We start from the raw sequence: 23,862 nt of genomic DNA, 5'->3' as shown, positions 1-23,862 counted from the left end.
TATCTTTGTCTGTTTTGTTTTGTTTGTTTTTTCTTTATTTCAATCAGAGGTCGTTAGCCCAACAAGGACTCACATTTTCTGAACTTGAATTTTCTACTTTGAACTAGTTAGCCAACAGTGTTAGCTTGTGAAGCCTGGCACTTATCAATGGGACAAGATGTAGTCACTACCTATGTCAAAGATAAAAGACAGACGTCATCTTGGCTAAATATGTGTTCTTGCCGCCCAGTCTGGGGCACCCCTTTTACAAAAGGAATTAGTTGGGTTACTTTGTTTTTGTTCCCGTGTTTCTTTGTGTGGCACACTTTGTTTTTGTTCCCATGTTTCTTTGTGTGGCACCAAAATTATTCCTTATTCCTAACAGATAACAAAGCTAGAGGGATAGAGCCATCTGAGCCCTTCTAAATTGAAGCCTGAACATTAGACCTGGAGCTACAGGTTTTGGTATTTACCCAGCTAGGTTTTGGTCTTGACTTGGTCCAGTCTTTCCCTGCTATATCTCCAGTCTTTCCATTTGGATAGCACACAAATTTTTTTTTAATAAAAATGATGATGATGGTGGTCTAGTTAGGGTTTCTATTGCTGGGCAGAAACACCATGACCAAAAATCAAGTTGAGGAGGACAGTGTAATTCAGCTTACACTTCCACAGTAGTGTTTATCATTAGAAGAAGTCAAGCCAAGAACTCAGACAGGGCAGGATCGAGGAGGCAGGAGCTGATGCACAGGATGTGGAGGGATGCTACTTACTGGCTTGCTCCCCATGGCTTGCTCAACCTGCTTTCTTATAGCACCCAGAACCACCAGCGCAGGGGTAGCACCAACCACAATTGGATGTCCTCCCAACCCCATCCATCACTAATTAATAGGGGCTATCCCAAAAGCTGTTGCCTGTGTGTGGAATATGTTCTTCTAGCTGGGCTGCCTTGTCTGGCCTCAGTGGGAGAGGAAGTGCCTAACCTAGGAGAGACTTGAAGAGGAGAAGGGAAGGGGAAATGGAGAAAGGACTATGGGACGGGGTGACTAGAAGGGGGTGGTGAGTGGGATGTAAAGTGAACAAATAAAAAATAAAATTAAATTTAAAAAAGAAAGAAAGGAAATGGCTTGCGGAGGCACCCTCTCAATTAAGGTTCTCTCCTTTCAGATAACTCTAGTTTGGGTGTGAGGCGACATAACACTAACCAGCACAGAAGGCTATCCACATTTATTCATTTAAGGAGAAAATGAGCACTTTGAATTTTCTGTCCCCAGAGACAATAGACAGCAACACTTGGATTTTAAAAAAACCTTTGAACAGAATTCTTTTTTTATTATTATTATTATTAACTTGAGTATTTCTTATATACATTTCGAGTGTTATTCCCTTTCCCAGTTTCCGGGCAAACATCCCCCTCCCCCCTCCCCTTTCTTATCGGTGTTCCCCTCCCCACCCTCCCCCCATTGTCCCCCTCCCCCCAACAGTCTAGTTCACTGGGGGTTCAGTCTTAGCAGGACCCAGGGCTTCCCCTTCCACTGGTGCTCTTACTAGGATATTCATTGCTACCTATGAGGTCAGAGTCCAGGGTCAGTCCATGTATAGTCTTTAGGTAGTGGCTTAGTCCCTGGAAGCTCTGGTTGCTTGGCATTGTTGTACATATGGGGTCTCGAGCCCCTTCAAGCTCTTCCAGTTCTTTCTCTGATTCCTTCAACGGGGGTCCTATTCTCAGTTCAGTGGTTTGCTGCTGGTATTCGCCTCTGTATTTGCTGTATTCTGGCTGTGTCTCTCAGGAGCGATCTACATCCGGCTCCTGTCGGTCTGCACTTCTTTGCTTCATCCATCTTGTCTAATTGGATGGCTGTATATGCATGGGCCACATGTGGGGCAGACTCTGAATGGGTGTTCCTTCAGTCTCTGTTTTAATCTTTGCCTCTCTCTTCCCTGCCAAGGGTATTCTTTGAACAGAATTCTTACTATCTGTTACAATTTTTCTCTGAGAGATTAACTTCTTTTGTCTCTTTTCCATCTGACAAGTCTATTTTAGGCAAATGCGTCAAGCTCAGTGAGTATACACAGTAGCTTTACCTTTGTTGATGGCTTTGCTTTCTACAATTTCAGTTACTTCTGGCAAACTGTGATCTGCACATACACACACCTTCAGAAATAAGCATGTCACAATTAAAAGTTGCAAGTAATGCCGAGTAATGAGATTATGCTTATCTAATTTAGCTCTGTATATTCTGTCTGAGGCACAAATAATCCTTCTGTCCAATGTGTCTACAGCATGTATGCTATTTGCCTATTATTCACTTACAGCTATCTCAGGTACCATGGCTGACACAGTATCATAGTGTTTATGTCCAACCCAGCAGTCATCCCAAAGCATAAGACTAATGCACTGGCAATCCTCACAGGCCAACCAAAAAACTGTGAAAGACTGCTTCTGAGTGAAAGAAGAAAGTTCTCAATACGGCAAGAATAAAGTCTGTACAGGCTGAGATTGCTATGATCTGTGGTAAGCATCAGCACTGCTCACTGTCTCCGGCATCCTCTGGAAATCTTGGGATATACCTGACTCAGACAGGAGGGACAACTGTACTGAGTGAGCAACTCTGTACCAGAACCTGTGCAACGATGTGAAATGGGTTAGTACTGAGAGGAACATGGTGTGTCATTCTAAGGATCTTGAATCTGAGCAGCAGGTGATGTAGAACCAGAGGCAACAACAAACATCTTTATTTAATTTTTTGCACCAGAAAAAGTAGGTTGTATTTTTTTATTCACATATTTTCAAAACCATGATAGCTTAGGTATTTTTCTGGGTGATGGACTATTTGATGGAGCTCACTATAAAGTCTTTTTTTTTTTTTTTTTTTTTTTTTTTTTTTTTTTTTTTGGTAAGGAGATAGCCTAGATTCATTTCTAGTCTTAGTTGCTTCTTGGCATGAGATTGCAGGACAGTAGGAACTCTGTCTCTAATGCCAGCTCCAGCACACAGACTCATTTCTGCTGAGCAGCAGATTTCCAGCAACCCACTCCATAAACTGTAATTAGTTTTCTATAAAAGGACAAATTATTCCCTTTCTAAGTTTCAGTATTATAATTTTGCTATACATTAGTATCTATACATTTCTGTCTCCAATGAGCCCACGAGAATTCACATCTTTTCGTCCTAGAAAGCTTTCTACTTAAAATAGACAGTTTTATTATAAGAGAAGAAAATAAGAAAAATGTCACTGGGCATCAGAAAGGATTAGAAGATGCCATTAGACAGAACACGCAGTGCGTATTCTAAACATTATTTAAGTAAGCAATTATAAAATATAAGAGTGGGTCTGAACTTGGAATAAGAGAATTATTAGGCCGTTGAGAGATAAATCAAATGACCAGTTATTCTTATATTAGGGGTTCAAGAAATCAAGTAAGCAGCTGGCTATGGTGGCACACGCCTTAGATCCCAGCACTTGGGGGGCAGAGATAGGTGGATCTCTGAGTTTGAGGTCAGTGTGGCTCCAGGAGTTCCAGGAGAATCTCGGCTAGATACAGAAACCCTGTCTCGAAAAACAAAGACAATAGGACAACAACAAGATATCAAGTAAGACTTGGAATTTGCAGCTGGAGAAAAAACTCAGTGGTTAAGAATGCAACTGTTTGTTCTTGAAGAGGGCCAGAGTTTGACTTCAGGCACCAACGCTGGGCAGCTCACATCCCATGCCCCCTCTGGCTTCTTTGGGCAACCATGCATGAGAAGAAGCAAACATGCATGCTCGCGCACGCGCGCGCACACACACACACACACACACACACACACACACACACACACCCCAAAAATAAAAATTGTGAAATGAAATGCTTAGATTTCAAAATCAGTCCTGACAAAGGAAAGGACGAGAAACACCGTAATCATTCTTGAATGTGTGGTAAAAGTCCTTTATTGAGTAAAAACATCTGATTTTCAGTACTTGGTACAGAACAAGGACTCTTAGGTTCCACATTACAATTGTCACCCATTAACAAGAGAATCAGAGACAAAGCGTGCTAACATTGAAATGAATTGTGAATTTCTATTACAGATATGAGTGACTTGAATGAGTGGGTGCTTGATTTGAGGTTTAATCTGGTGAAGATTGTATTGCCAAGCCTAAGTTTACATTTTACTGCTAACAAGGAAACAGACAAGCTTTCTCAAGATCCTGTTAAGCCCGATAATAACAGAAGTCTCTGGCTATAAGTGAATATGAGGCTCCTTAGACAGGTAAAAGGAGTTCTTTCATTTTTACTGTCCTTATCCCAGTGTTACTTAATTCCTTATTTCTTCCTTCGTTCAGTCTGCTCTCAAACTACATAGAATACCCAGTAACTTCATACTTCTACTTCCAGTAGGCTAAATGCATTAACTATCACGAAGAAGAGTTCTAAATCTTTTGTTTGTTTGTTTGCTTGTTTGCTTGTTTTTTGAGACTGGGTTTCTCTGTGTAACCCTTGCTGTCTTGGAACTCACTTTGTAGACCAGGCTGGCTTCAAATTCAGGGATTTACCTGCCTCTGCCTCCCTAGTGCTTTGGTACTGAAGGCCTGAGCCACTGCCACCAGGCAAGTTTTAATTTTCGTTTTAAGTTTCGTCCTTTACCTCTTAAACTTGTTTTAAAATTTTAAGAGACCTCTTCATTATAAAATTATAACTTTTCAGTAAAATAAAGCTATCTAATAATATCCGATGAGTGTTGATCCAGTTTATATCTTAACGTGAGTGTGGTTACATGGAATAAGTTGGTTTATATTTTTATAAACAATTTTAGGCACCAATTTCCAGTTATTGCACCGAGAAACTGTTGCATGTCAGAACTTTGACATAACTCTGTTTTGCAGATGTAGTTATCAATGTCGTTCTATGGTAGGGAAAAGAGGCATAATGTAGCCCTTTCGTGGTTTTTTTGTTTGTTTGTTTGTTTGTTTTTGTTTTTTTTTAATTCTTCGTAACAACAATCTTGTAGAGATGAAAATGTTCTGTCCAGTTACGATCATCCTGGGTATAGTTTTCAGTAATTAGAAAATTGTGAGCACTGCTCCACACTGACCCGCATTTTTTTTCCAAGACAACTCCACCCTGCCATGTTAGCAGTTTAAATTTTAATAGTGGGACCCAAATTCTAACACTTAACAGTAAGGCTCTGCCAGCATTCACGGGGAGCATCTAAGAGCTAAGTGAGTTTCTAAGGCAAAGCCGTCTACTGAAAACACCACCAGATAGTAGGTCCTGCTTAGCTCTCAACAGCACTCACTCATTCCCTCCGAGCGCGGATATCCTTGCTCTTGACTGGTCTTTGTGCACGTCTGTCACACACAGAGGGTGGGGCCTACCCTCGGGTCTAAATGAGACGCTGTAGTTTTACGTCATCTCGGTGAGACGAAATCCGCGAGGGAGGGGTCGGGGTGAGCACTCTTCGCAGTGGTTGGGGGCTGCTGTGAAGGTGTCATGGCTGCTACTGCGGAGCATAGTTCCTCGAGCAGCTGCGAGAAGAACCTAGAGCGAAGCTCCAGCCCCCTCCTCACCCGCGAGGTCCTCTGCGAAGTCTTTCGCTCCTTGCACACCCTGACAGGACAGGTAAGTGGAGGTGCGGCGGAGGTGGGGTGGGGTGGGGTGGGATGGGGTAGGGTGGGGAGCACCCTGTCCTATCCCCTTAGTTCTCTCTGAGGAGGGGGCGCGGAGCCCCCTGGCACGGTGTGTGCCGCTGGTGTGCCAAGGCCGGGCTGCCGAGACCCGGAGGAGCCCGGACCCAGATGCCTGGGACCCTGAGATGCCAGCGGCACACTAGCTGACCGAGCGTGAGTACCAAGGTCTAGAGAAAAGCGGGGTCGTGGCGCCGAACGCTTGCAGAAAATTGATACCCAAAAGATGAAGGTTAAGGAGGCTCCTGACGCTTCCTTTCGCCTCCAGTGTATTTAGAGAAATTCACTGGTTAATATGGCCTGAAACTTTTTCTAGCGCCATCTCCACTCATTCGGGGTGACTGACTGGGTTTTATTTTTTTTTTATTTTTTCTCCCACCATTTATTGCATCTCTTACTCTTTTTACGGGGAGAGATGTATAAGGATTTCCACAATTTCATTTGTAGTATGCCTAAATTTTACTGTGAATAGCTGGATGAGTTATGTGCGGCCACTTCTAACTACATTACTGCTGTTGTGTAACTTAGCTAATTGCTCTTTACAGAAATGTCACAGTGAAACTGAATTTTAAAAACTAGGTTGCACTTTACTAGATAGTCATTCATAGTGTAAATGAGGCAATTTTTAAATAAGGAACAAAAGTACGTTTGCTTGCTTTTAGAAGTTTTGCGTCAAACATGTTTCCTGGTTTGTCTGGGGGCTGGTATAGTGCATGAAATGGACACAGCACACATATATGTCAAGGGCAGTGAGAATAGGGCATTTACCTGATTTGTGAGAATTATTTTTGAAAATCTTAGTAAGTTTATTTTGACTGGCTGAGTACTTGAGTTGTACATTCTGTTTGGTGTTATAAGGCAATTATTACTGGACTTTTAAAAGTTAAAAAATTTAAACTCTGCTTAATAAGCAATTATGAAAAAATTAATTACAGTCTTTCCTTATTAATAATATTTCAGTAGTAACATAACAGATCTTTAAATAGTTTAAAAGTTAGAGAACTTTTTGGCATGGATTTGGAACTTGTTCATTCATATACTAATGTAAAGATGAGAAAAATATTCTTGAATATTATGCTTAGAAGTTGCAAAATAATTTACATTGATAAATTATTTGAATATCTAAATTTTGCATACCAAATTTTTCAAAATTATATAAATTTATTTCAAAGGTTCAAATGGAAAAATGATTAAACTTAACTTACACCACCTGCCAAAAATGTTTAGAGAAAATGTTTTTTAACAGTAAAGAGACCTTTATACATGTGTCAAATATGATTTATTATTTATTTTAGTAATAGCATGTATTTTTAGATGCATGATTAATGATGAAAGCCATCTATGCTTAAAAAGTTGCCCCTGTGGAATGTGTCTTTTGCAACAAATTAAAAGGATTTTTAAGATATAAATTGTATTATGCCTAAGTTTATCTTAAGTATTGAATTACTAGCTCTTTTTGATCTAAAATGTAAAACTGAATTGTTAAAAAGTATTTTTTCTCCAAATGCAAAATATACTAATACTAACCTTTTTCTTCTCTCTCATTGGCCCAAATTACAAAGCTAAAGATTTTCTGTTAGTTTAAAGTAATGTGTTTCTACTGAACATACATAATTGAATAGACATTGTTAATAGTATATTAATAGAAAATCTTGAATTCCTAGTTACTGTCCCAAGAGTTATGGGGTAAAAATTCATAGACTCCACATGTTACTAGGGAATTTGCTGAATGTTTTGGATATATTTGGGGGTCATTTTTAAGTTAATTTGTTACATTATTGTTTGGTTTCCATAAAAGACCAAGTATCTTGAGTTGCCTTTGAAAGCTTCTATAATCCTTCCAAATTGACATGAAAATATGATCTAAATATTAAGATTTCTTTCCTATAATTATTTTCTCTAGAGAAGGTGATACTTTGCTTTGCTTTAAGACTTGCCTGTTTATTCCCCAAACATAAATTTGCCTTGGTCAACTATAGATCCCCTGACTGTAAATGCATGCTGATGGAGTACCTTTATACACAATAATAAATTCAGTTATCTTATTAATTAACCTTACTGTCAAATCTTAATTTAGTATAAGTTTGTCTTTGTCAGTATAGCCTGTGTAAAATTTTGTATTTCTTTATGTTTGCCAAATGTAGACTCAGATGCCTCTGGTCTCAGGCAGTAGGTCTCTATCCATTACTTATACAGTAGAGTGCTTAACAGAGGAACCTGAGATCTCTTTGGTTCCATGGACAGCGATTCATGTCTTGGTTTTTTATTCTTACAGCTCATTAAATTATATTTGAGCTCATGAAACATCTTTACTTTGTGGAAAATATGACTAAATTTTAATAAATTATTCTTACAAAATAAGTATAATTAACTTGCTTCCACTTGGATTGTGTCCAGAAAAGTTTATAGAGATTCCCTCATATTCAGTCAAATTATTACAGGTGGAAGCTTCTCCCTCTAAAATTTGACAGATTTTGATATTAATTTTATATTCAGTTCTTGGTAGTTTTCTAGATATACATTTGCCCTAATAAATCACTAGTTGATGAGAAATTTTCATGGTATGAGATATATCTTTCTAGAAAATCCTTAGGAAACATTGGGCATCCACTTTTGGCTTTGTTAACACTGCTGTGGGAAAGTACTTGTTTTTTTAACCTCAATAATTTCATAACTGATAATTAGATTTTTATTTGTAATTACTGTCATCTATCCTTATGTGTGAATAATCTTTAGTTTTAAATTTTTAATTGGTTAAATTTGAAAACAATAAGAGTGATTGAGAAGACATCAGGGTAATGACTTATTTTAGGCATGTGTTTGTGTGATACGTAACAAAGAGAATACTTTCTGGAAGGCAGTAGTTGATCTCCGTCTGTTGAATGCCTAGGATTCTGATTAGGGCAGACCTATTTTTGGATACCTTCCAAAGGTATTTAAGATATCAAAGTATCAAAAGAGGCTATGGCTTCTCAAAGATGGCCCTATTATACAGACATAGAAACCAAATTAAAATAATAAGACATGTTTTTATCTTTTTTATTTTCAAAGCTGTGCCTTTTAGCTTTTTAAAATAGCAACTACAGAAAGCATTTTATTATGTCATTGAAACTTAGTAACTTGAGCAAAATAGGCATGCATTACTCTATAGAAATCTTATTTTTGTGATAATCCCAGATATATAGCTTAATCGTGTAATTTTTGTGATGTTGCTACTTTGCCTCTTTGAAGCTTAACCTCAGAGATGATGTGGTGAAAATTACAATCGATTGGAACAGGCTCCAGAGCCTCTCAACATCCCAGCCTGCACTGCTCCTTACTGCACTTGAACAACACGTTTTGTATTTACAGGTAAATTTCATATTAGAATGTTTACTGGATATTCAAAATAGAAATTAACTGTAGTTTAATTAGCTGGAGTATTTTTCAGTTCTACCTCAACATTCTGTTAACAATAACTGTTATTAGTAAAAGGTTGCAGAAATCCATATTGAGTCTAGGTCTGTTAATTTCACTAGTGATCGGGATAGTTATGAGAATATAGCCCAACAGACCGATGTGGGTTTGAGAGTGAATAAATGCAATTCTATTCAATTCTGGGCTTTGCTGAAAATTCAATACAGTTCATCTATGGTGGGTTATAATTAAGCAATAAGACGCGGCAGGTGTGAGTCATGCTATGATAATGATTCCATGCCTTGGGTGAGTTGGGAGGCTCATGGAGTGCTTTCAGTGGTTCAAGAAGTGGCATTATCCCAGCATGACACATCCTGGAGTGTCTATTGCAATTAAACAGTTTCAGCGTAGTTTTTAAAAAGAAAGTAATTTCTGTGACATTAATGTTTCATCTTAGTGAGTAGCCAGTCACTATTTCATCTTAATAATTTGAAATAATTTATCCTTTATTGGAAGTCAATATTGAATTATTTATCATGGTATTGTTACACTTTTAATATTTCAGCTTGAGAAACGAACAGTATTATAGCCTTGCTGCTGTTGTTGAACATCTCTGCAAGTGTAATTGATGTGAGTTAGAGCTTTTCTCTCATCAGGACAAGCAGAACTGTTTTTCCTGGTCACTTTACTGTGTCGAAGATGTTAGAAGATTTCAAAAGAGTACTTGGCATAGCAAACAATAGAAACAAAATTGTATGAAAAGATGATCAGGATATTGTTTAGAAATAATGTGTTAATTTTCAGCCCTGAATTCATTGACTTTCTGGGAACATTTAACTGTGTTTCATGATAAAAATAACAGTTAACAATTTGTCTAAAGGGCAGGTGATGAGCTATAGAACTCAAATGTGGACCATGTCAGGGTGGGGATGACGAGGAACAGTGGAAGTGAATTTCTATTATGAAGGCATATTTTCCTTAAACCTACTGTAGTTGGAGTGATTTGTTTCCAGCTCTTTCTTCCTTTCTTTCTTCCTTTCTTTCCTTCCTTCTTCACTTCATGTGCATTTGCTCTTGTGAAGTTTCATTTCCTGACCCAATAAGATCCTTGCTATGTCAGAGAAGGCTGAGTGTTCACTCAGGGTAACACCTGGTATACTTCATATCCGTGCCCTCATTCATCGTGGCCCACTGTACTTTGAAGTGGAGAATCTCAGCGATGCAGTGATAATGCAGGGCTTTGCTGAGTGAGCACTGCTCTCCTGCTAAGGACGGAGAACACTCAAGCTAGTGTTCTGAATGACATGTTAATTAAGAGGCATCCAGGCCAGAGACTGAGGCTTTGATTTAGCACAAAATAAAAGATGAATGACAGAATGATTTCCTCAAAGAAAAATTTAAATGTCCTCAGGTTTTCTTTCTTGTCTTCTTTTTAAAAAATAATGTACAGCAAGCGATAAGGGCTATACAGTAGTAGAAAATAGCAAACCTGTGTGTGGTCAGACCTGCGGCGTGTCCTGTGTGCCACCAGCTTTTCATATTTAATAACTGGTAATACTCATTTATGTAGCAGCAGCTTATACAAACCTATCACTAGTTGAGATGAGTTTGAACCTGAGCAGATGTCACTGTGTTCTTTTCAGCCTTTTTTAGCAAAACTTCAGTCTTTAATTAAAGAGAATTCAACAGCTGCAGAACTAAGACAAACAGAAGCAGAGACCAAGAGTGAACTAAGAGCCAAACTTCCCACTGGGGACCTACAAGATGAAGGAAAGCTCAAAGACGATGATTTAGGGGATGTGAAAAAGACACAAATCCATTTTGATCCAGAAGTAGTTCAAATAAAGGCTGGAAAAGCGGAAGTAAGTTTGGGCTGGTACAAGGATCAGGGTAATATTACTTTTAAAAGTTCTGTTATGTTTAGATTGTTAAATTATTTGTTGTTTATAGATTGACAGACGAATATCTGCATTTATTGAGAGAAAACAAGCTGAAATCAATGAAAACAACGTCAGGGAATTTTGCAATGTTATTGATTGTAATCAAGGTAACTAGAAGTTTTTTTAAATAGAATTTTAAACATTTTGACAACTGATGTAATATTTTGTTTTAAAAATGCATAACAAAAACAAGATTCAGTCTTACAGGTTTTTAGTTGGTAATTAAGGCAGTAGAATTTTCCTTTATTTAGTGACGGGCCCTGTTGCCAAGCTGATTTTCATTTTGGTTACACAAAACATCAAGTGAAGGCCGAACTCTAGAGACAGATATTTACCACAAGTCCGAGAAGATCAAAGTTTCTTTAGAGAATGAAGGTGAAATGTTGGATGACAGAGTTGTTTAGATTTGCTGTTAGGAGAAGACAAAGGATTATGAACTTGAGGTCTGTAAATGTACCTGTGAAATTATGTTAATTCAGTGAGCCTAGTAGCAGTAATAGCATTCCTCAGGAGGGAGCAGTTTTCTCTTTACTCCTGAGTTTCATGATGCACCCAGCTTGTCACGAAGACCTGTGGAGCCCTAGGCCTTTCCCTTTTTCACATCGCATACCTTTGCTGTTTCTCCTCAGTCTCCTTGTCCTCTTCACTTGATGCTACAGTGTTTCCAGGTCTGCAGTATACCTACAGAATACCATATACTGTGTAGATTGCCATAGATCATAATCAGTTATCCTTGTAAAAAATTATGGAGAAAGGTTTGTAATTGGGCTGAACGTCTTATTGCCATTAATATCTCTTAGTGATTATAAACATAAAATTGCCCATTGAACCTGGAAGTGACTCAGAATCACATTGATATGTGATGCTCTTAACATAATAATGTGGGCTCACTGCAGATGCTAAGTTAAACTCTTCTACTGTTAACTTGTGTGGATCTCTAGACTTAGCTCTTTATAGCAGGTGTAGCAGTGGCAGAATCTCAGGTGTGGCAATCCAGTTGTACGCACTTCAAGAAAAGAGTTTGCTGAGGGAGCAAGGACATGTGTCACTAATGTTACTCCTCTCTTCCTTCTGCTAACTCCATTATTATAAACCACCAGGGGATAGACGTTGACAAGAACTGAAATGCTCAGCAGGATTCCTTAGCCCATTCAGTCCCTTGCTGGCTCAAAACAGTGCTGCCTGAGTTGCTGTGGAGAGGGACTGGCACTCATGCATTCCCTGTCCCCACACTGCCACATTGCTCTCTGATGGCTCTGTGCATTTGGAATAGAGCCCTGGAATGGATGATAGCTTTTTAAAAAAATCCTTAGACCAATGAAAGAATAGAAAGAGTAAAGACGTCTAGACCCGTTGAAGATATTTTGAGGTGTTTCCAAGGAAAAGAAAATGAGTGTTTAATCTTTAAATATAAAAGATCAAGTAGGTTTGCAATTTTATTTATAGTTCAATTTATCACAGATCCGTTAAAACTTAAACTTAAGAAATATATTTTTGTGTTTAAATACATGTATTGGTGTTTTTTTATAAGACCTTTAAGTTGGTGTAAGAAAAAAATTGATTTTAAAAAAATCAAATTTTGTGAAATAACAAAGGACTTAAATTCATTTTACATCCTTTTTTTTTACAAAGTAATATGAGAATTTAACAAAAAATTTACAGCCAATGTATAGCTTTACTGTTACTTCAAGCATTAATCTGTATTTCTATGTTACTATATTATATAATGTGTTCATGTATAACAATTATGCTAATATTTAATAGTATAGATTATATTAACATATGTCTAATTTTTTATAAATTATTTGTTGATACATAATTTGGAAGAAATTGTAGTTTTCACCTTGCTACAATTATTAGAAACATTTTTACAACATATTTTTCCCAAAAATCACAGTTTTTAAAAAGTAGGATTAAAAGGAGTAGATGCCTTTTCCTTAGTAATTTTCAAGTTCGTGTTGTACTTGAGGTTTCATTGTATATTGTACTTAAGGTTTCAGGGTCTTTTTTAAATGTAGAGTTCTAAGATAAAAATGTATAAAATATACAATTAATCCTTCTGTTACATGATCATTAATTTAGTAATAACAAGTACACTGAAAAACTTAAGATAATTTGGTAAATTGGGTTCTATTTGTGTGATAGAGTTAGAGTATGGTGCTATATAATATATGAATTATATAATGGTTCTTAGTAATGACTAATTTTCATTAAAGATTATCAGAAGTTATGCCACTTAATGGTAATAGTTTTTATATGTAAATCTGAACATTAACGAAAAATATTACATGTGGTCCAATTTGAGGATAAAGTTCACCCAAAGTATTTCTGTATGTCACTGTAATGTAATTATTACTTTGACTTGAAATTTTCTTATGAGTAAAATGTGAATTATTAAAAGTTTATCATAATCTTGTACATTTGTAATTAAGAATAAATTTAAACTAAATGTATCCAAATTCTCCCTAGAAAATAGTTGTGCAAGAACTGATGCTGTCTTTACCCCTTATCCTGGATTTAAAAGTCATGTAAAGGGTAAGTGGCCACCGTTCAGTGCCCCTCTCTCTTTCTGGCAGATGTTTGTTATAGCCTCTTAGCAATATGGAATAGGAGTGCCTTTCTCATCTAAACGTTCTTCTAAAACAAAAGTGGTGACTTTTCTTTTCTTTTTCTTTTCTTTTTTTTTTTTTTTTTTTTTTTTTTTTTGAGCTTGGGCTTTGCTGATCTTCATGGAAAGAATATAAAGTTCTATTGAGGAGAGAGAATTTCTGTTCTTGAAACATAAATTTACATAGGCTTAAAAGTTTCTTAACTTAGTTTCTAGAGTTGTGAATACATATGGACCTCAGACTAGACCTGAAGGAATTGCAGGGTCAGGTCACAAACCCACGGGCATGCTTCGAGATTGTGGTAATCAGGCGGTGGAAGAACGACTCCAGAATATTGAGGCTCACTTGCGATTGCAGACAGGTAAGCGGAGAGCTGGGTCATGTTCTGTGGTATGTCTTTGCAAGTCTTAGGGAAATTAGATTCCTTTAGCTTCCAGATTTTCCTTGAACATTCACTGTAAAGCCATCATTCTAGGTACATAAAGCAGCCAAAGGATCTGTAAGGTTCTTGGTGCTTAGGCTTTTTATCCTTATACTTCTTGCCACTTGGGAAACAAATTCCAAATAGATTCTCTTAGCCTCGTTATTGAAGTTACAACAGAAAATGAATGTAATATTTTACCATGGCCAATTTTGGAACTTGTATAGCTACCTCTAATTATTATTAGCCACCAACTACAAAATATAGATAATTGTGGTCCTGGTCCCCAGTGCACTCACTGACAATATAAATGAATAAGTGCATAGGGAAAATGAACCTATATTTATTGAACAGTACTGTTTGTCAGTGTGAACGTGTCATGCCTATGCCAGTGTGGTATTTAATAGTACCCTGTGGAGGTGATGGTGCTGTCCCTATTGGAAGGATAGTAATTTGCCCAGGACATTGTAGGAAGTGACAAGTGGGAAACAAGCACAAGTCTCATTCATTTAGTTAGCGGGGTCTTGATTCTCCTCCTAATGCCTCTAGATGTTCCTCCTAGAGCTCACTCTTTATCCTGTAGCCAAAGCGCAGTTTTTCAGGCTCATATATGATACTGCTTCTACCTAGGTAAAAGTTCTTCAATAGTTGTCTGTTGCTCTCATACACATAGCAAACTCACTACTTACCCAGAGAGACTGGTGCTCTAGGCCGGGGGGTGGGGGGGTGGGGGGTGAGGGGGTCTGCGTGTGAAGCTTGAAGGAGTAGAAAGATTCTGAATATAGTAGTGAGCTTGGTGTCTGTGTATCTTTAATACACCATGCCCTCCTCTATAACAGTGATGGGGAAAGCCCCTTTAAACAGTATTCCAGGTCAAAGGAAAAAGGATAGCATGCTAGAAGAACTAGAAGCTGAAGAAAATGATAGGACATAGCATAGCCATCAAGTGGAACGGTTGTCTTTCACTGCATGATTTCCCTTCCAGTAACTACCAACACCTATTAGAAACTAGTCAGTATCTCAGAAAGTGAATCTCACAGACAACCCTGCAGCAACGTGGGAGGCAGAGGTAGTATTTAGAAAGCAGAAGTCTATAATTTGTCTCAAAGGATGCAGAGTAAAACTATGAGCTAAGGGTGAAGCCGTGAGCTAAGGATTTCAATCGATTTTGCTTTCATCTGCTTATTTTCTTAAGTTTTAAGTGCTTTTTGTTCTTATATACACATGTATTTGCATGATATTTTAAAAATAAAAATGGTAAGAAAACAGAACTATTAAGATTTCAGCATTTTTTTTTCCTATGTATTTAGGAGGCCCAGTACCAAGAGACATCTATCAGAGAATTAAAAAACTTGAAGATAAAATCCTTGAATTGGAGGGCATCTCTCCTGAATACTTTCAATCTGTAGTAAGTATTAATGTCTTCTAAAAGCAAAGTGTTCTTTTAAAGATTTTTGTTATGTAATAGTGCACTCATTGATCCACGTGTGAAAGAAACACTTTTAAAATTAAGAGATAGAGGAACTCAGTACTATGGAGGTGATTATCTGCCTCTTAAGAATTTTGATTCTGAATATTTTCAGTGTAGGAGCACTTGTCCTCACCTATGGAAATTCTGCCATCTTCATGGTATCATAACTCAGCCTTTGGTGGTCTAGCCTGTGACTCTAGCTGCTGTCTTGTGAAATAGCACTGGTTCTTTGTCTGGATGGTCTGTCCCTCCAGACTGTTTTACTCAGCACATAAGTAGCTGAACAGGCCATCCCTTGTTCTCTCACCCATTTCTCTTAAACTTTAGACTGTCCTGGGTCTGTATAATTCCTCCACTCTTGTTCTTCGTTCATTCATTCATCCTTAACCCCCTTTCTCAAGAAGACTGAGAAGCTCTTTTCCTAACAATTACCTTCTTTGGCACATCAGTGTTTCAGAAAATTCTTGAGTTCACTCTGTTTTCCCACCATCTTCTGACGAGGTGCTTCTCTTCTTGTTTTGCTGTGTTTGTTTGATTGTTTGTTTATGTTCTGAGACAGGATCTCACTATACAATTCATAGCTTGAACTCTCAATTCTTTTGTCAGCTTTTTTTCAAAGTTTACTAACAAACCATCAGCTGTGCCCCTTTCATTTATTTACTTATTCACTTGATGTCTACTCCATTCTGTGTGTCCCAAGATGAACTGTGGAGAGGTTCAAAGGAGAGCAAGAAACAGATATGGAGCCAGGAGTGGTGGTACTCACCTTTAATCCCAGCACTCAGGAGGTAGAGGCAGGTAGATCTCTGAGTTTGAGGCTAGTGTGGTCTACAAAGTGAGTTTCAGGACAGCCAGAGCTACACAGGACAGGGAAACCCAGTCTCAACAAAGCTAAAGAAAGGAAAAGAAAAGAAAGAGGTGTGGAAACATAAGTGATAGGTTCTCTAGTACGAGCAAGTAGTGTGGAAGCATATTATATTTAATGTATATCGTGATTCAAAATTAGTCTTTAGGAATACTAATAAAGATAATATCTTTTAAATAAACTAGTACACTACAGCCTTAAACATTTTAAACTGCTATCGTAAAACATTTCCATGTTCAATGGTCAGATTTTTAAAATAATTACATTAAAAGATTACATTACAACACATGCTGGGCAGTGGTGTCACTTGCCTTTAATCCTAGTGCTTGGGAGGCAGAAACAGGCTGATCTCTGAGTTTGAGGCCAGTCTGGTATAGAGTGAGCTCCAGGATAGCTACACAGAAACCCTGTCTCCAAACACAAAAGATGCAATACATATTGATGCTTTTCATAATTTTCTGCTTTTTTTATAATAGCTTATTAGGGAGTTTGTTTTTTAACAAATGGAAAGGATTTTAGTTCTCATTTTGTTCCATGAGTCAAATATAATTTTTTTCCTGTTAACTTTTACCTTTTTATATGGTATGCTGTAGTGATATTCAGGATAGCCAACCTTTTTCCAATTTCTAGGAGAGTCTACAAGGTTAGAATTCATCTACATGAAAGTAAAATCTTTTCATAGTTCAGAAGTTGTTTCCAACAAAAGATCAGTCCTTAAGACGTAGAAGGGCTCAATGTTTCCTCACATCCTAAGCAGAGAAGCTCGAGTTTAGTCCACGTTACTCTCCAGATAGAAGGGCATGCAGACTTCTCAGTCCTCGATGTGAAGATAACCCGTGATCCGCTTTGCTCCAGTGCGGTGTGGCTAGAGAGGACTCACTCTGTTATGGAATGTCAGCATAACTCTATCCTTTGCCTTAGGCCATGTCTGTGCATAAGTCTACAGGACAGTTAGTCTACAGGCGTGAACCTCTCCAGTTCTGTGTTAGCAACTTGCATGTCATCTCTAGTACTAATCCGTTGGATTTCTTTTATTCAGAGACATACTTTTAAAGATCTAGAAGTCCTTCTTTTACAAAGCACCATGGTATCCTAACTTGTTGTCCACTCTCCTTTTGTGAATGCATAAGTCACCTGGCTGATGTCGTCTGTTTCTCACTCTTCTTCCAGTGCTGCTGTGGAGTCAGCCAGCCTCATGTCTTAGTGTTGCACACAGTTAGTTCGCACTCTCTGGGCTTCAGCCAGCTCCTTAGCACAGAGTTTCTCAACTGCCTTAAGTATGGCTCATATAATTTAGAAACTTATTTGCTATTCCTGCCTTCATACCTTCCTCTACCTCTACATTGACATTCCCCTGAAAAAGATCACCCCTCCAGATCAATGACGGAATCATTTCACTAACCAGAAACTGGACTTTTCCTTGCTCTCTTCTCAATCTAACCACCAACAGCTGTCAGTTTTCTGTTGTACTGTTTGTTCTGTCCTGTCCTGTCCCTATCTCAGGATCTTACTTTATAGCTAAGCTAGTCCAGCACTGTCTCCTCATTCTTAGTTGATCTCCAGCTAAAATAATCTTTCCAAATACTGTTACAAGTCACTTCCCTGCCAAATATTTTCAATGAATCCCTGCCTGTAAAAGATAAAAAAAAGCTCCTGGATTGAAGTTTCTGTACAATTTGGTGAGTTCTACTTATGTAGAACAGATCCACAATAAACTAAAAATCCAAAGGGTATGGTTGTGGCAGTCTTGTTCTTTCATTAACTAAGTCCATACTAAGAGTCTGAGACTTGGAGTGTAGTTCTCACTGGAGAATCTGCTACAGCCTCACTGTCTAATGACATCAGTTCTATTGTTAACAAGAACTGGACTAGGTAAGAAGCTGACCTTTAACCCTGCATGGCTGGTGCTTAGGTAGTGGACTTGGGAAAGTATGTAACTCTTGCTCCAAAGCAATGTCTAGATGCAACTCCTGTTTTTAAGGGATGTGTCAGTGGAAGAGAATGCTAAATTAGGCCAAATTCATACTGTATGTTCAGACTGTGTGATAGTGTTTGCTAGACCTGAGCCATGAACGAAAGTTAGATCTGGTGGAAACTTAGGTAAATACAGGTTCCTGTCTATAATGTTAGGAGGCTCCAGTGGGAGAGAGACTGGAGTCAAGGAATTGAGTTTAAATAGTATGTCATTGTTCATGCTAGAAAGACGTGCAGGTCTAAATTGTAGCAGAGAAAATATATTACACATAGAAAATTAGCTGCCCTTTACAGCTGGTTAGCAGAAGGTGGCTTGTAGGAGGCAGCCTCCTTGCCTCTGGGTTGCCTTAATGCACAAGCTGTATTGTGCAGAGATAGGATCAACTTTGATTAGGACAACAGGCTTTCTAAAGTGAGCTGTGAGTTACCTGCTAGTGTGAAATACAATGAAGAGACATTTGTAGATTATCTGTGTGACTGCTTTTGCTGGTTTGGTGAACTCCTAAATATTTTCTTTCAAGTGTCAAAACTTCGTTAAAATGTTTACCTTTATACATAGATAGCTTCATACCCTAAAAAAAAAAAAATCCATATACTATAGTGTATCTAAATGTTCTTGTGAAATAATTGTATTCAAACTTAAAATAAGCCCCAAAGACTCAGTTCACTGTTTTGGTTTTTTTTTTTTTTTGGTTTTTAAGTCATTGATCCATGATCCACTGTGTACCTGTTCTCATTCTGGGTTTTGTTTGGTTTTTTTTTTTTTTTTTTTTTTTTGGTTTTATGATGATGATGTGATCATTTGTGGCATAGAACTATTGGTATTCCATTGATTACACTGTTGGCATCTCAAGGGAAAGTGTTTCAATGAGTATCTAAAAAAGCTACTTTTTAGGTAGGTAAGAGTCTGCACAGTGGACAGGTTTAAGTTAAGCTCCACCTGTCCATGTGGCCCACCGTAGCTACCTAGCTCAGCTTGGCAAAGAGGAGCATACTTATCTGAGCTCTATTATTCCAAGTCTAGTAATTCTAGCACTGAATGACTGCTATTTAATACAGCCACTCGTATGAGGCATTAGGTGGTATCTAGACATGAAAGAGAATCTGAGTTTTAATTTCTTCTGAATCTTTGTGGTCATATATGTTCATTAAAAGTTCTTTCATGTACATACATTATGTGTTTTTCTTTTTTTTTTTTTTGTTTTTTGGGTTTTTGTTTTGTTTTTGTCAGATCTGTTCCATTAGTAATTGGACACCCAATAACTTCATTACATCACAGCTCAAAACACTGAGGAGTTTGTCTCTGTAAGCCCTGTCAGCTTGAGGAGAATCTAACATTCAGGCTAGTGTGCCTGTACACACACCACCAGGGATTGAATCCAGGGCTGGGCAAGTGTTTTACCAGTCTGCGATCTATTTAGCCCCACTGCAAGAAAATGAATTTAAATGGAAATTATAAAAAATGAGAACACAGTCTTCAGAGTGATGTAGCTGCAAAGTCAAGACTTGAATTCTTGCTCCTCTTGGGTCTATCTAGTGTTGGCTTCTTCCACTGATACATGGCAAGGCTACTATAAATTTTAGGTATTTTAGCCACATACAGCAGTGTCCCAGAGGAACCTTTGTTTTCTCACAAGAGAAGTTGGCAGAAAATTTCTCCTTAATCCCAGCAGACCCTCCTTACTCATTGGCTACAGTTAGGCTATGTGCATGTCAATTTCTAAACAAGAACATTGGGGTGGGGTAGGCACTGCCTTGAGTCACACAGAGGGCACATAGAGCTGCTTGCTTAGACTGGCACAGTGCCTTCCATGGTCAAAGATACCTGTTGCACATATGCACGTGTTATGTATGTGTTTACCTCTTACTTCAGTATGCCAAGTACCTTTTGCATCTATCCATTGTTGCTTCTCTTGGTCAGTTTCCCAGATGGGAGGGTTCCCAAGAGCTATTACTCAGATTATGAGAAGCTGGTAACTAATGAAGTAGGTATTTGCCAGAGAGGAGCTTGCTGTTACACTGTTATATACTATTTGTAACAATACCCTCCTCTGTGGGTAACTTTGTAGACTATGCTTCCTGATTTTAGAACTGTTTGGGGTTCACAAAGGCTTTCCATGTATCTATTACACAGTCTTCTACAAAGGGAGTAATGCTGATGTGTCCTAAATAGTCATTATTTTGTTACTTTTATACTAGAACTTTTCTGGAAAAAGAAGAAAAGTCCAACCACCTCAAGTAAGTCATTTTGTCTTCCTTTAGACTTCAGAAATAGATTAATGAGTTTTATACTTTATTAACAAATATGTCTACTCTTGTTGCTTTTAGTCATACCTTGGCAGACTTTAGGTTGAATTAGGGAAGCCATTTTATTTTAAGACCATAGAATGATTTCAACAGGCTAATGAAATACAAAAATCTTCACCTTGTTTTTAATAAAATATTGGGTTAGAAAACATTTAAGTGCCCATATAACTTTAGTCTCCTCCCACCTTGCCTTTTATGAGCACTACTAATTAGTGTTATCTAAATCAAAAAGAGGTGACATCGTGTCTGGGGAGATGGCTTAATGAGCAGAGGATTATATAACATTCAAGAAAACCTGAGTTCTGATCCATGGCATCTGCTTCAAAAGCAGAGCATAGCGGTGTGGTTCTGTTACCTCAGCACTGGGAGACAGCAGCTTACGGGGCAGCTGTCTAACCAGTGGGCTCCAGGTTCACTGAGACTGTCTCAGAAAGTGTGATAGGGAACAGTTGCGGAAGATAGCCACTGTTAGTCTCTGACCACCATAGGTATATGTATCCACAAACACATACTCTGTGCTCCCCTCCCCGCCACACCCATACACAAATGCTAATTACAGCGTAGCTCTCTGTCCAAGATACTTAATTAGTTGAATTAAAATAGTATAATTTTATGTCTTAATGATGTAAATTAGAGTTGGGGAAAACTTTTAAAATTTGCTATTTTTTTTAAATAGTATGTTGCTACTGGGTGTGGTGGTATATACCTGTAATCGTAGTACTCTGGAGGATGAGATAAAAGGGTCAGAAGTCCAGCCCTGCACTATATATGCAATATATATATAGTAAAGCCCTGTCTCAGCATGCCATGTCTCTCAAAGTAGCTTATTACATACTTATGTACAATTTTGAGTCATTTTTTGAGAGTAGTCTTTGTTTCAGAGATTAGTTGGTCCCTCAGAAGGAAAGTTCTAGGTATTTTAGGCATCTAAGCTAATCCTCCAGTGCTTTTTTTTTTTTTTTTTTTTGCTGTAGATTATGAGTCATTTGGGGTTTTGTTTTGTTTTTTAAAAAAGCTTTTATTGGTATTTCAAAGCTCAGAAACTCCAGGAAAGCTTTGTCACTAGGGAGGAGACTCAGGTCAATATGGCACTATGTTATATATGCATTAGTTCTGTGTTGCTAGGATGAAATCCAGGGCTTCCCATGCGTCAAGCAAATGCCCTGACATATGGTTACAGCCCAGAAAAAAAATAGAAGCCTTGTTAGTTTATACCTCTAAATTATGGCACAGTCACCACACACAGCTTTCAGTCTCAAAACTACTATACAGTAATGTGCTGCTGAATAGTTAGGTATTTATAGTTCACTTAGCACTTTATCTGCCTTAAGAAACTTAAGTCTTATTCAGCAATTTGTGTCTCCAGCAGAACTATTCACTGGCTGAACTGGATGAGAAAATTAGTGCTCTCAAACGAGCCCTGCTCAGAAAGTCGAGAGAAGCAGACTCCATGGCCTCTCACCACCTCCCGTGAGACCACACTGTCACGTTGCTTCCCTTTAAGATGCGAGTGCGTGTACCTTACAAATGCTTAACTATTTGCAATGTATTCATCAACATAACCTTGTCTGGAAAGTCAAGGTTTACTTTTGCATGAGACTGGCCGACAGCAAATAATCAAATATTGCAGTGTTTGGAAATGATATAACCCTTGACCATAGCACTGTTGGAATTTGTTTCCTTCTGTTTTAAAGGAGGCATTTTGGATAGTACAAAACTTAATTTGAAAGAACTTCTTTTGGTGGACCACCAGAGATTTTTTATTTTGATAGTTGTATTTAAAAGGACTTTATATTTGTAACATTGATTAACCAATTTTTTTTTTCAGTTTATATCAGTACTTTGTACATAGTGGGCATTTAACAAAATTTATTGACAGTAAAACAAAAGCTGACAAATGCATGTGTATAAACTTTCTTTCATGTCTTTCTTATTGTAAATAAACACTTGACCAGTTTTATCATCTTGGCTGTGGGCCTTGAGCAGGTTAATCTCTGTGCCCTGATTTGCTGATCTGTAAAGGGAATGATGGGAGAGCCTCCTTCATCAGTGCTGTGAGGAACAGTGAGCGCAGCGAGGTTGGCCTGAGGAGTGACATGGAAACGGTAACGCTTGTGTGTGATGCATATTGGTCTGGGCACAGTAAAGCCTCCAAAGAGCAGTCCCGTGGCCACATCTGGAAACAGCACGTAAAAGATGCAGTCTTACCAAGCAGCTGTTTGAGAATTGTTTGAATGAAAAAACTAGAAATTTACCTTGGATCACCAGTAAAGGAGAAGAGGTTAGAAAGGATCAGGAGTCTGGAGCGTGACTAGAGGAGACGTAGATAAGCATCGTCAGTTAGAGCTGCTCTGACTCAGTGATTCTGACTCACTACTGGCTGGGTTCTGCTCTCCCTCAGCACGTCTTCTCCCTCTTGGCTCTGTTTTTACGACATTTACACAGTCATGAGAGTCTCTCTACTGTTTTTTCCAGCCCTCTCGACTTGGAGAGTGATAAAAGCCTCTACATTTTTTGTTTCCCCATATGAACTGATAGTAAAGTTCTCTTCTGTCTCTATGACTGCAACCACTTCTAGTGATCTGTGATCAGCTTTAGTGCACTTAGCTCTGAGAACCTCAGCTCCAAGAACCACTGCTTCCTGTCAAGTCTGGAACCTGCTGGAGCCAGGGTTGATGCCATGTTGCTGTGAGAAGGGCACATACTTTGTCAGAATGAGGCCCTTCTAACTTGTCTAGAGCTGGTAGGTTTTCAACCTTGAGTCCTGTAGTGTGTCACTCACTGGAGCAATGCTGGAAGTCTAGGGAGGCAGATGGCTCCTTTAATTCAAGCTACCAAATAACCATTCTCCACCCCACTGCTGCTTCCCAATGGCCTTGTCCTTAAACAAAATGCAGGTAAGTGGTTAGAAAAAGACTCGCTTCCAGAGACAGCAAAATACGTCCTTCCTAGTCAATCCCAGATTATACTTTATCGTGTGTTTCATAAGAGGTTAGGCTTCCCTGACATCTGGCTGTACCTAGATATCTATAGCTGAGTGTATCGGACCCACTCTTGAATGGGTTCATCAGAAGCACCTGTGTAGGAAGTACACCTTTCTTGCTTTGCTGAAGTAGATCCTGTCCAGACTTGGGTTCTGTGGGTACTCAGAAGTCATGACCTAGCTCTTGGTCTCCAGTCTTCTTTCTCCTATAATATCTGAAAAGGGGGGGGGGTCCTGTTTATTTGTTTGTT

General features: G+C 38.3%; 1 protein-coding gene across 5 annotated transcripts; it reads left to right on the top strand.

Annotated features, from left to right (window-relative positions):
• The first annotated feature begins 5,368 nt into the window (after positions 1-5,368).
• Mbip (MAP3K12 binding inhibitory protein 1) lies at positions 5,369-22,596 on the top strand. 5 transcript variants are annotated; one of them, NM_001399697.1, is made up of 9 exons: positions 5,369-5,580; positions 8,877-8,996; positions 10,685-10,903; positions 10,992-11,088; positions 13,451-13,516; positions 13,799-13,891; positions 15,322-15,416; positions 20,521-20,559; positions 21,995-22,596. In NM_001399697.1, exons 1-9 carry the CDS (start codon positions 5,452-5,454, stop codon positions 22,100-22,102), a joined length of 966 nt encoding a protein of 321 aa, NP_001386626.1. In that variant the 5' UTR covers positions 5,369-5,451; the 3' UTR covers positions 22,103-22,596. The 5 variants fall into 5 exon arrangements, with proteins under 5 accessions (NP_001386626.1, NP_001102182.2, NP_001386625.1 ...); NM_001108712.3 differs by having other exon boundaries at positions 13,799-13,951; positions 15,322-15,419; positions 21,998-22,596; NM_001399696.1 differs by having other exon boundaries at positions 13,799-13,951; positions 15,322-15,419.
• Positions 22,597-23,862: the final 1,266 nt, after the last annotated feature.

The sequence above is a fragment of the Rattus norvegicus genome, chromosome 6, assembly GCF_021556685.1.
Source record: "Rattus norvegicus strain SHRSP/BbbUtx chromosome 6, alternate assembly SHRSP_T2T, whole genome shotgun sequence".
NCBI lineage: Eukaryota > Metazoa > Chordata > Mammalia > Rodentia > Muridae > Rattus > Rattus norvegicus.
This window is presented reverse-complemented; position numbering and strand designations above follow the sequence as displayed.